At 44.1% G+C, this 11,763-nt stretch overlaps 4 protein-coding genes across 4 annotated transcripts; 2 read left to right on the top strand and 2 right to left on the bottom strand.

Moving 5' to 3' along the window:
• Window positions 1-821: 821 nt before the first annotated feature.
• On the bottom strand, window positions 822-5,215 carry RhiXN_10830 (Retrotransposable element Tf2 protein; the record flags this gene model as incomplete). The annotated part of the gene is made up of 6 exons (XM_043330645.1): window positions 822-1,630; window positions 1,692-2,261; window positions 3,592-3,726; window positions 3,787-4,654; window positions 4,679-5,038; window positions 5,090-5,215. The coding sequence occupies 6 exons, from the start codon at window positions 5,213-5,215 to the stop codon at window positions 822-824; spliced, it is 2,868 nt and encodes a 955-aa protein (XP_043185990.1).
• Window positions 5,216-5,340: 125 nt separating this feature from the next.
• On the bottom strand, window positions 5,341-5,793 carry RhiXN_10831 (Retrotransposon-derived protein PEG10; the record flags this gene model as incomplete). The annotated part of the gene is made up of 1 exon (XM_043330646.1): window positions 5,341-5,793. One exon carries the CDS (start codon window positions 5,791-5,793, stop codon window positions 5,341-5,343), a length of 453 nt encoding a protein of 150 aa, XP_043185991.1.
• A 2,064-nt stretch (window positions 5,794-7,857) lies between these two features.
• RhiXN_10832 (Retrotransposon gag protein) lies at window positions 7,858-9,153 on the top strand (the record flags this gene model as incomplete). Its single annotated transcript, XM_043330647.1, has 2 exons — window positions 7,858-8,460; window positions 8,530-9,153. The coding sequence occupies 2 exons, from the start codon at window positions 7,858-7,860 to the stop codon at window positions 9,151-9,153; spliced, it is 1,227 nt and encodes a 408-aa protein (XP_043185992.1).
• Window positions 9,154-9,392: 239 nt separating this feature from the next.
• Window positions 9,393-9,917, top strand: RhiXN_10833 (Retrotransposable element Tf2 protein; the record flags this gene model as incomplete). Its single annotated transcript, XM_043330648.1, has 2 exons — window positions 9,393-9,683; window positions 9,747-9,917. 2 exons carry the CDS (start codon window positions 9,393-9,395, stop codon window positions 9,915-9,917), a joined length of 462 nt encoding a protein of 153 aa, XP_043185993.1.
• Window positions 9,918-11,763: the final 1,846 nt, after the last annotated feature.

Below are 11,763 nucleotides of genomic sequence, written 5' to 3' on the forward strand. Positions count from 1 at the left end.
TGGCAGCATAAACATCTCCTGCTCACCTATTTCAGTAGACTAACATTAACATAGTTTCAAGGCCTTCCCTTGGTGCTTGTAGTATTGTGTCATTGACCAGTATGCCAGCTTGTGGACCTTGTAGGTCCCAACATAGGACTAACATAGGGCCACAGCTTGGGGGGAGGGTGATGGCCAGGAAAGGGGGTGGGGGATAATATAATGGTAGGGGGAATGGCAGTAAGGGGATAGGGGCTACTATGGTAGTATAGTGTTGTATGCCAACTGTAAGGTTGGGTACACGCTGGAGAGCAGGCACTTAAGGCTGTACTACATAAATGCAAACTACTGAATAAGGCTATACTACTTCCTATACTACTGTATCTATGATGCTTATGGCATCCTACTTGTATCTACTGTTGACAAAGGGGGCTTAGCCCTGGAGGTGTGGTAAGTGAAGAAAGGGGTAAGTGCTTATACTGCTGGGGGCCAGCTACTTAGCTGGCTGGTGCTATCCTCCTCAATGGGTATGAGACAAGGTAAAATTGACTTGGGGTCTCCAAGCAATTTTCCTGCTGTATGTATAATCATAAGGGCACTATCTACATGGTCTGTGCACATAAGAAGAGAAGTGTACAGATGAAATAAGAAGTGTGCTGCAGGCTGCACAGAAGCATGGATTTCTCCTAAGCGCCCTTGGCATGGCATCTTGGCATAATAAGCGCCAAGATCATGTGATTAAAAAACAAAAGATCTTAAGTCCGTAAAAAATAGTAAAAATAATAGAAAAATAGTCCAGTTCTAATGGTATAATTCTCAAGGGTGTAACATTGCCCCCCCCCTTAAAGGCTCTTAGCAGAGTCACAAGCCTTTTTCAGTTGTGACTTGTTGAAGCATCTGATTTCCTCCTGGCTATGCTCTAATAGCTCCTCAGGTTCCCATGAGTTATCCTCTGGTCCATAACCCTTCCATTTGATCAGGTAAAACCACTTCCTGTGCTGTCTTTTGGAGTCAATGATCTGCTCCACTTTGTACTCTTCTTCCCCTTCTATTGTTTTGGGAGGAGGGCAGTCTGGGAGTGGTTGACTGGGGGACTTGTGTAGCTTGGAAAGGAGTCCTACATAGAAGACATTGTGAATCTTGAGGGATTCTGGTAGTTTTAGATGGTAAGCATGACTGGATATTTTCTCAATGATCTTGAAGGGTCCTATCTGTTTGGGGTCCAGTTTGTTTGAATTAGAGCATAGTTGGACATTTTTTGCATCTAACCAAACCTTTTCCCCCATGTTGTAGGAGGGGATGGACCCTTTTGTTCCTGCCATGCATTCCTTCAACATCCTTAAGGCTGATTCCGCTTCTTTCCATTCCTGAGCCAATGTATCTGCTACATGGTTGGCTTCTGGGACATTTGCTGGAACATTGGAGGGATTCATCACTGGATTCCTGCCATAGACTAACTCAAAGGGGGTTTTCCCAGTGGATGCATGTTTAGCATTGTTGTATGTGTATTCTGCTAAGGGTAACCAAGTTGCCCAGTCCAAATGATCTGCTGCCACATATGACCTAAGGTAGAATTCAATGAACTGGTTTACCCTTTCTGTTTGGCCATCAGATTCCAGGTGGTAGGCTGATGAGAGGGATGGTCTGATTCCTAACTGCTGGTAAAGTGCTCTGAGGAATTTCCTGGTAAATGTTGTTCCCCAATCTGATACTGTTTTGACTGGTAGTCCATGGAGTTTCCAGACATGCATCTGCTAGTCCCTTGGCTGATACCTTCTTTGAAGTGGGAATGAAATGGCCAAACTTAGAGAAGGAATCTATTACTACCAGTATGGCATTGTGGCCTTGTGACTTTGGAAACCCTGTGATGAAGTTGTACAAGATGGTATGGAAAGGAAATGGGGGGACTTCCAGTGGCTTCAGGGCAATTACTGGTGCATGGGGTTGTCTATTGGATTGGCAGGTAGGGCAACATTCAACCCATTCTTTGGCTGAGGACTTCATTCCTGGCCACCAGTAATTGCAACTTAAAAGCTCAAGCATCCTTTGTTGTCCCAGATGTCCTGCTAGGGGAGAGTTGTGGAATTCCTTGAGTAGCTGTTCCTTCAAGGCTTCATTGTTGGGGACAACCATTTTTCCTTGGTACCAGAGAAGTCCTTCTTCCCAATTGTAATCCCAGTAAGCTCTTCTGATTGAAGGGGGCACATTGTTGGCATCTTCTGTGAGGAACTGGACTATGGATTCTAGGGAAGGATCTTCCTTGAGTAAGGATTGGATTTTATCTGTGATTGTGAGTTCTTCTTCCAATTGTCAGAGCCAACAACTACCAAGAGGTAAAACCTAACTAGTTATTGCCTAATATAGGACTTATCAACTAGTAGGACCTAACAAAGCTCAAGGCAATGCCAGGGAAGGGTAGGACAAGACCTATTTAAGTAAAGTGCACTATGCTATTAAGATAGCAGGGCTAAAACCAAGGCAGGGACTATTACACTCAAGGTGCACCTGATTGTATGCCAAGGGTAGGTAGTGTTGGAGGGATAAGAGGTCAAGTTCTGAGGCTTAAGGCTCTCAGAACCCTTGTTATATATTCAACAGAGAAGGGGAAGAGTAGTTACATGTACAAACATCAAAACAAAGATAAGGTCACATGACCAGAGATAAGAAAACAAGATCACATGACTACAGGTCATGTGATGAGATTACATAATAAGCGCTCAGCGCCTAAATAACATAAAGATGCATATATCCATAAATCTTCATGAAAATAGCGCATATATTCACTATTTCTTTGACTTAGTGGATTCTAAGGTGGTCACGCCTCTAGGGCATGACACCAATGTTCCCATATTGGCAAAGACATTTGGTGCTAGCATTACTTCTGGTTCTAGTGGGGAGTCAACATAGTCCAATCTTCTGGATAATGTGTCTGGCTTTCCTAACTGCTTCCCTGGGCAATAGTGGATTTCAAAATTAAAGTTGCTCAGGAAGATCCGCCATCAAGCATGTCTCCTATTGAATGTCCAGGCCTGCATCCAGTATTTGTTGTGACCAAACTGTAAGGTTGGTCACACACTAGTGGCAGGCGCTTGTGGCTGTACTACTACACTGCTTATGTAATCTAACTATCTAAGGCTAACTACTTTCTATACTAAGTTGCTTAAGGCAACAACTACTAACTACTGTCAGTGCAAAGGGGCCAGAGGCCTGGAGGTGTGATGAGTGAGGTAAAAGGGGTAAGTGGCTTCTGATGACTAAGGGCTGGCTACTTAGCTGGCTGGGTACCTTCTCTAGTGAGTAAGAGACAAGGTAAAATCAACTTGGGGTCTCCAAGTGATTTTCCTGCTGTATATATAATCAAAGGGGCGCTATCTACATGGTCTGTGCATGTGAGAAAAGAAGTGTACATGTGAAATAGGAATTGTGCTGCGGGCTGCGCAGAAGCATGGATTTCTCCTAAGCGCCCTTGGCACAGCATCTTGGCGTGGCATCTTGGCATAATAAGCACCAAGATCATGTGATCAAAAAACATAAGGAATTGAGTTTGTAAAAAATAGTAAAAATAAGAGAAAAATTGTGCAAATCCAGTGGTATATGTTAGGAGGTTATAACAGTATTCCAGGTTTCTATGGTCCATGAAAACTTGGATTTGCCTATCTGTTGCTTCTAGGAATATCTGCCATTCTTCTAATGCCTTGATAATTGCCAGAAGCTCCTTGTCATGTGTGTCATAGTTAGCTTTGGCACCTGAGAAGGATTTAGACATGTAAGCAACCAGGTGTAAACAGCTGTCTTCCCCCTGCTGACTAAGTATGGCTCCCATAGCTACCCCTGATGCATCTGTCTCAAGGTAGTAGGGTAGGTTGGGATTGGAGTGGATTAGGACCAGTGACTTAGTGACAAGGGATTTCAGCTCCTGGAATGCCTCCTCTTCTTGGTTACCCCATGACCAGGGGGTTTCCTTTCTGGTGAGGTTGTGGCATGGGTGTGCAACCAAGCTAAAGTTGGGGATGAATTGCCTGAGATAGTTGACAAAACCCAGAAATGCCTGGATCTGCTTGACTGTCTTGGGTTGTGGCCATGAGGTGATGGCCTCAATCTTTTTCTGATCCATAGAAAAGCCAGCTGGGGATATGACAATGCCTAAGTAATCAACTGTTGTGACATGGAAGTGGCACTTCAAGAGTTTACAGAAGAGCTGGTTTTTCATTAGTCTGGATAGCACTTCCCTAACATGGCTGGGGTGCTCTTCTGGTTTCTCCAAGAAGATCAAGATATCATCCAGATAAATCACCACTGTGACATCAATGAGGTCCTGAAAAAGGTTGTTCATAAAGTGCTGGGATGCTGCAGGAGCATTAGTCAATCCAAATGGCATAACAAGGTATTCAAATAGGCCATATTTGGTGTGGAATGCCATCTTCCATTTGTTGCCTTCCTTGATCTGGATGTTGTTGTACCCCCTGCATAGGTCAAGCTTAGTGAATATCTTAGTGTATCTTAACTTGGCCATGAGATTGTCTTGTCTTGGAAGGGGGTAAACATTCTTGTGGGTTACATCATTGAGCTTTTGGTAATCCATGACCAGCCTGAGAGAACCATCTGCATTTTTTACAAACATGACCAGGGCACCAGCTGAGGAAGTACTAGGGCAGATCTTGCCTGTTGCCAATTCCTTGTTGATATGCTATTTCAGCACCTTAGATTCTGCATCCATCATGCTGTAGATTGGACCAGGGGATAATTTGGCATCTGGAATAAGGTCAATTGCAATGTTGTACTCCCTGTGTGGGGGGAGGAATTTAAATTCCTCTTCACCAAATACCTTAGCAAACTCATGATACTGTGTGGGTAGGTCTGCCAAGGGGTCCAGGTCTGCTTCTTCTTTGGAGGCAATCTGCACTTGTTCAGGGAATGTGATTAGTCCCTGTTGCCAGTTGATGAGGGGAGCTTCTGCTGTGAGCCAAGTCATGCCAAGTATTGCTGGGGTGCTGCCAATTGGGCAGACTAGGAAGGGGATGGTATGTGGATGGCCATTGACCAAAACTGCAAGTTGAACCTGGTGTCATATGCAACCAGTCTGGGAAATGGTACCATCTAACATTCTCACAACTTGTGGATTTTCAAGTTGGGATTTTGGGATTTTGAATTTTTCAACAATGGAGGGAGATATGAAGTTAGACATGGTGCCAGAGTCAATAAGGGTTTTTAGGGGGTCCATTGGATAGTTGTGCATGACTAGATCAAGATATAACAAGGGTTTTTTATTCAAATCTAAAGCTAGGGAAACAAATTCAAACTCCAATTCTGATACATGCACATCTATTGTTTTGACCAAGGGCTTGACAGTAGTCCTTGGCCTCATTCTTTTTCTGACTCTGTAACTTCCCCAACCTTAGCACCCTCCTTGATTGTGGCTTTCCAGCTGTTGGGGCACTGTTTGATCCCATGGCCCTTCTGACTGCACTTTACACATAGACCAGCAGCATGGCAATGGTCCCTTTCCTCCAGGGTGATGTAATTGGGGTCCTCTGAGAGGTGCACCCAATGAGTGGTAGTGGTAGTGGAGGTGGTTGTGGTGACCAGGGCCTTGGCTGCCTTCTTGGGGTGGTTCTCCTTGTTCTTGCAGCATGTGTTGTCAATTTTGATGGCTGCTGCAAATATGGCCTTGAGCTCCTCAGGGATATTGTCTTTGGTAGACAGGAGCTCTTTGACCTCCCAATGGAGGCCCCTTGTGAATTGCGCAATATATGCTTCTTTGTTCCAGTTGAGCTCTGCAATAAGGTTGCAGAACTCTGTAATGTATTCTGCCATTGAGGCAGTCTGGACAAGCGCAGCTATCTTGCACACAGCAGCCTATTTGGCATCTGGGTCTGCAAAGGCCTCCTTAAACCAGGCTGTCATCATAGGAATGGTGGTGGGGGTGTTTGTTTTGCCCTTAATGATTGTCCCAATTGTTGAAATCTAATGTAAATAGATGTATATATAAATGTATTACTAAACTAAACTAAATTGTATACAAAAGTAAAGACAGTAAAAGAGAAGTAGAGAGGTGAGGATAGAGGGCTTGTGTGCAGGCTTTTATATATCCCAAGAAACCTACCAAGTCATATGGTAAAGTGCTGCACATGTGACTGCGCATTGAATGACTTGTACTTACTAACTTGATTACTGCACATAGAACATACTAGAAGATTCTATTATTTACAAGATATTTCAACACTCCCCCTTAATTGAGTAAGTGTTGATACATTCAATTAATTCAATCTTATTCATTTACATTTGTTGCAGATCACAGTTTCATTATTTCAGCTATTTTGTGTAATTAAAAATCTTCAATTCATTCATTATCCTTTGCTCATTGGCTTGCCCATGATTCCTTGCATTAAATAACTAAACTGTGGTGCAGGTAATGCTTTAGTAAAAGCATTGGCTAAGTTTTCTTTAGTTGGTACGTACAGTGTAGCTACCTTGGGTTTCTCTATGAGATCTTGCATGAAGTGGTGTTGGATGTTGATGTATTTTGATTGTCCATGGAATTGCAATTCTTTGGATAGAGCAAGCACAGCAAGGTTGTCTGAAACAATTAATGTTGGTGTGTCAGCAACATATTGTAATTCCTCAAAAAATTGACAGAGCCACATAGCTTGAGTACATGCATGAGATAACACCATATACTCTGCTTCCATTGTCAATAAGGCAACAGTGGCTTGCTTCTTAGCTGACCAAGATATGGCAGCTCCTCCTGTTGTAGACACAATCAATACCACAGAATTTATTCCAATTTTCTTGAATTTAAACAAACTGGAACAGACAACATTTTCAATCACATGACCTTGGCGCTGATATCATATGCTAAGCGCCAAGCCACATCCCCATCTGCGCTTACTCAGCATATGTAGCCACCTCCACCTGATGACATCATTATGACATGTCAGTAACATGTATACATGAGTAAGGCCGCTTGCAGAGCAGGGTTCTTATTTCATACACATAGCCTCCCTTCTCATGCACATTGTATTTGTAATTAGTTAGTCCATTAATATATAAGGAGGCCAACTGACCATGGTAACACCCAGGTTGATTACCTCCTGTTGCATCCCCACATTATACAAGGGCCTTACTGCCCAGTAGAACATTAAGTCCATACCAGTTTACACTGCCTTAAGCAGCCCCCTTGTTGTACATACATATCTTGCCATTGCCCTTACAGCCTTGGTCACCATAGTATAGCTGGTTGTTGTTGTAGGTAGCTTGCTCACTGCCTTAAGCAGTTCTTACTAGTTACACCTGGCTGCAAGCACCCACCTCCTTGACATCCTTACAGACGTCTAGGACACTAGGTAATCAACCTTACATTGGTTGCAAACTGTTCTGCGCCAACCCACTAAGAACCAACAAACAAGAAGAGTACCTGTACTAGCACAAGCAAAATCACATGATTGGGGCTACCTTGCAGGACAGAATAATCAAAAGTCCCCCACCCCCATGTAGTAGCAAATTGCTATAAGGCAGACTACTCCTATTGTCTGCATACCACATGGTTGCCACACCTTTTACTAGCAGAACCAGACAGCAGATACACCTGCTTGCAGAGACAAGACACTACATCACGCCTGCCCACAGCAGTGATTAGCTGCACTTACTGTTCAATGCTAGGTTGTTTGACACAGGTTCTTAGCGTATAATGTAATAAAGCGCTCATAAGTCCTGACACAGGCACCCACTAGTCCCCCATCATCCACCATTCTTTCCTGCACTCCCATGCGCTCTTCCTTGCAGGCCTCTTCCCACACTGGCCACTCCTACCCCCAATCAACCATGGCTACCCATTCCAGGACAGCCTCTTGAGCCCAATACCCTTTTGATCAGGGATACATGGAACCCCAACTTCCACCAACCACCTCTGTCAAACTTGGCAAGGTGTCCCTTGAGCATGTCACATGCCTCCTCCTTGGCCTCCTTGGCCATGTTGAACAACTCAAACAGGAAATTGCAGAAATCAAGGAAGCAGGGGTTGAAACCCATACCAACATTGAAAATATATCCCAAACCATTGATGTTGTCAAGGATGGGCTTAGAAGCCTCCAGCTCCATGGGCCCAGAACCCCTGAAGGCCCCCAAGCCAAAACCATGGAAGAAACACCATGCCCCCTACCAAAAGTCAAGCCTATTGGAGCAACTAGTGGGTCATCCATCTGGCCAGAACAGCTGTGCAGCCTCCCTGCCTTTGCCCAGCCCACACCAAGAAGAGCTGCACCCCTGCAAGTCCCATCTCCCCCTCCATCTCTGCATCTCCAATCCCCAATTGGAGCCTCTGCCCCTCCTCCACTGGCTCCAACTGCCAACTACCCTGCCCTGGTCAAAGTAGACCACCCAGACGCCTATACAGGCAAGATTGGGAGCAAAGCCAAACAATGGCTCACAAGGATGCTGGCCTGGACCTGCTTGAACTCCAGGATATTCCCAACCAATCAGGAGGTACTATCATTCCTCCTGATGAACATGAAGGATGCTGCTGGGGCCTGGGCCCACCCTCACCTCAACTAGCTCAGATCCCACCAAGCCATCATCCAAACAGTTGAGGGGTTCAAATTGGAGTTTTTGGCAGCATTTGGCAACCCTGATGCCACTAGGGCTGCCAAGCAGAAAATCACCACCCTTACCCAGTCTGGCACCTGCACAGACTACATTACTAAGTTCAGGACCCTAGCCATGGAACTGGACTGGAATGATGCAGCCCTACAAGGCCAGTTCTCACACAGCCTCCACTGGGAGGTCAGTTACCAGCTTGCCACCTGCAAACATTGCCCCTGCACACTCCTTGAGCTGCAAAATGCAGCACTTATCATCAACAATGCTCTTAGAGAAGAGCATGCTAGCCACCTGCCAAGGGACAATAAGTCTAGCAGAACGCCCACCCCTGCAAGGGGGATGAGTACTGGTCAATCAACTACTGGATCAAGGAAACTCTCCAATGACCCAAACTTTGTGTTGGAAGAGGAAACAAATTGCTGCTGCGCTGCTGGTGCCTGCATCAAATGCAGTAAGATGGGCCACAAACTTGTGGAATGCTGCACAGGCTGGAAGGCTACCCCTATTGAGGATAAGGGGAAGACCAAAGAAACTGCCAAGATTGGCAAAGACTCTGAGTACCAATCAGGAAAAGAGTAAGGGTACCTGCTGCCATGCGCAAGGACCCTAAGGACTCTGCTTTGTGTTTGGAATTTTGTAATATATCAAATAGCAATAGAATCTCCCCCCTGTTCACAATCCAAATACAACCAGAAAAACAAGCAGACACACTAGAAGTCCTGATAGACCCAGGCGCTACCTCATCATTCCTCCATCCTTGCACTGCCAAGGCATTATGACTACCCCTAATAGACCTCCCTACTCCCTGCACTGTTACTATGCTTGATGGGTCAAGCCCCCAGGCAGGAAAAATCTGGAAGAAGGCCAACCTCACCTTCTCCTTTGATGGCAAAACAATGACAGAGACATTCCTGATTTGTAATACTGGTTCATACCCCACCATCTTAGGACTCAAATGGTTAGATGCCCACAATCCAGAGATTGATTGGAATTTGCACACCCTCACCTTTCCCCACACAACCCCAGAACACGTGGCCATTGCCAAAGAGGAAGAAGCTGATAAGGACCCCCTCAAAGGGGTCCCCCCTGAATACCATCAATATGCCAAGGTATTTGGGGAGGAAGAATTCAACAAGCTTCCACCTCATTGACACTATGATATTGGCATTGAGCTCACAGAGGAAGGCCCCCTCAACTCCCCCCTTTACAGTATGACAGATGCCAAGTCTGCCACCCTTAAAGATTGGCTCAGGGACAAGTTGAAAGCAGGGAAAATTTGCCCCAGCAAATCCTCCATCAGCTCTCCTGTAATGTTTGTACCAAAGAAGGATGGTTCCCACTGATTGGTTGTTGACTACTGCCAACTGAACAACCAGACAAAGAAAAATGTGTATCCCTTACCCTGCCCAGATTGTTATAGATAGGGAAAATGAGTGAAAAATAAAATATTCTAAAGAAGAAAGAAAGAGACTAAAAGAAGGGAAAAGACAAATAAGGTAACTGTCTAACTATAAAAGGTAGAAAATTTAGGAAGATAAGTAATAAGAGAAATCTATGCTAGTGAAATTAGAGTATATTAGAGTGGCTAGTTATCTTGCTAGAAGAGTAAGGTGGTTAGTATCAGGGTGATCCCTACCAATAACCAGTAATGAGCGTATTACTGTTCAGCAGGCAATGCAAGGTACAAGCAAAGTAGTATAAAACCTAAATGTCAGTCTCTGGAACTCACTGTAATTTAATTGAGAATTATGGAAATTTATTTCCTTGTCCCTGACGGTGGACAAGAGGGTAAAGGCGTTGTGGAAGCACCAAACACTTAGCAGACAGCTAGGAATTCTTGGCAGGGTTGCACTTAAGCTGGTTCTAGGTTCCCTGTATAGGTTGGGACCGTCCTAGAGGCTATATGCGCCAAACTTAAGAGCTTTAGGCTGATTTACTATGTATGATACTTAAGAAAATCAATAGAAGTCTTTGAGAGTCACACTAGGGTGAGAGAGGATGGTAAAAAAGAGATGCATTCAAAAGGCCAGCTCAAAGGGCTATTTATACCCTTGGAGGCCTGTGATTACTATATACAGTAGGGTGAAGAAACTAATGTACATGACATGATGAACAGAGCTAGGATGTGAGGTGAGAGCCTGTCTCCTAAAGCTAAACCTTATAAGAGTTAGTCTCTAGTTCTATAAATATCCTTTCCCACTAAAATACATAAGGGAAAGACTGAAACAAGTGGCTCCCATAGCAGGGCCTAGGCCCCCACTCCCAGCTACTGAGGATAGTAGCTTTTGAGAAAGCATAATGCTGACTTAAGTACTATAGTTTAATTAGTCCTAAGAAATTAAGCTTTTTCTTTAATAAAGCGGTATCTCCTTTAATACCTCATGTATTTACATGATTAAAAATAGTAGAATATACAGAAAAACTCAGCAAATCTTACTATATACTTCCCAAGTACTCATTAAGGAGGTTTCAACGCCAATTTCTGTTTGTTTACTTTGCCATTCTTTACTATAGTATTCTAATCCATAACAAGCTCCACTGTTCCTTGGCCCAATATGGGCTCCTTACCAGTCATGCCTGTAACTGTCCTAGACATCTGTAAGGACGTTGATGGGGTTGGCATTTGTGACTGCAGTGTACAAACTATAAGTTGCTGTAGGCAACAACAAACCTATCTACAGCAATGACCAACTATCCTACAATGTCAAGCATGCTTAAGGCAATGCCAAGCTATCTAAGTACAGCAAGAAAGCCACTTAAGGTGGCAAGCTGAGTAGGTGACTAAGTAGTTGCTGGGCTTAAGGCCCTTGTACAGTTTAGAGATGCAACAAGAGGTAATCAACCTGGGTGTTACCATGGTTGGTTGGCCTCCTTATATATTACAGAGGCAACTAATTACAAATATAATGTCCATGTGAAGAGAAGCTACATATATAAAATAAGAACCCCACTCTGCAGTTGGCCTTACTCATGCATACATGTCACTGACATGTCATAGTGATGTCATCCAGTGGAGGTGGCTATGTATGATGAGTAAGCATGGATTGGGGATGTGGCTTGGTGCTTAGCGTATGATATAAGTGCCAATGTCACATGATCAAAAATCTAGTCCTTTTTCCTTTGTTTAAATTTGCAAAAATGGGAATAAATTCCCTGGTATTGAGTGTGTCTACAACAGTAACAAATCCT

This window comes from Rhizoctonia solani, chromosome 14 (assembly GCF_016906535.1).
Source record: "Rhizoctonia solani chromosome 14, complete sequence".
NCBI classification, from domain to species: Eukaryota; Fungi; Basidiomycota; class Agaricomycetes; order Cantharellales; family Ceratobasidiaceae; genus Rhizoctonia; species Rhizoctonia solani.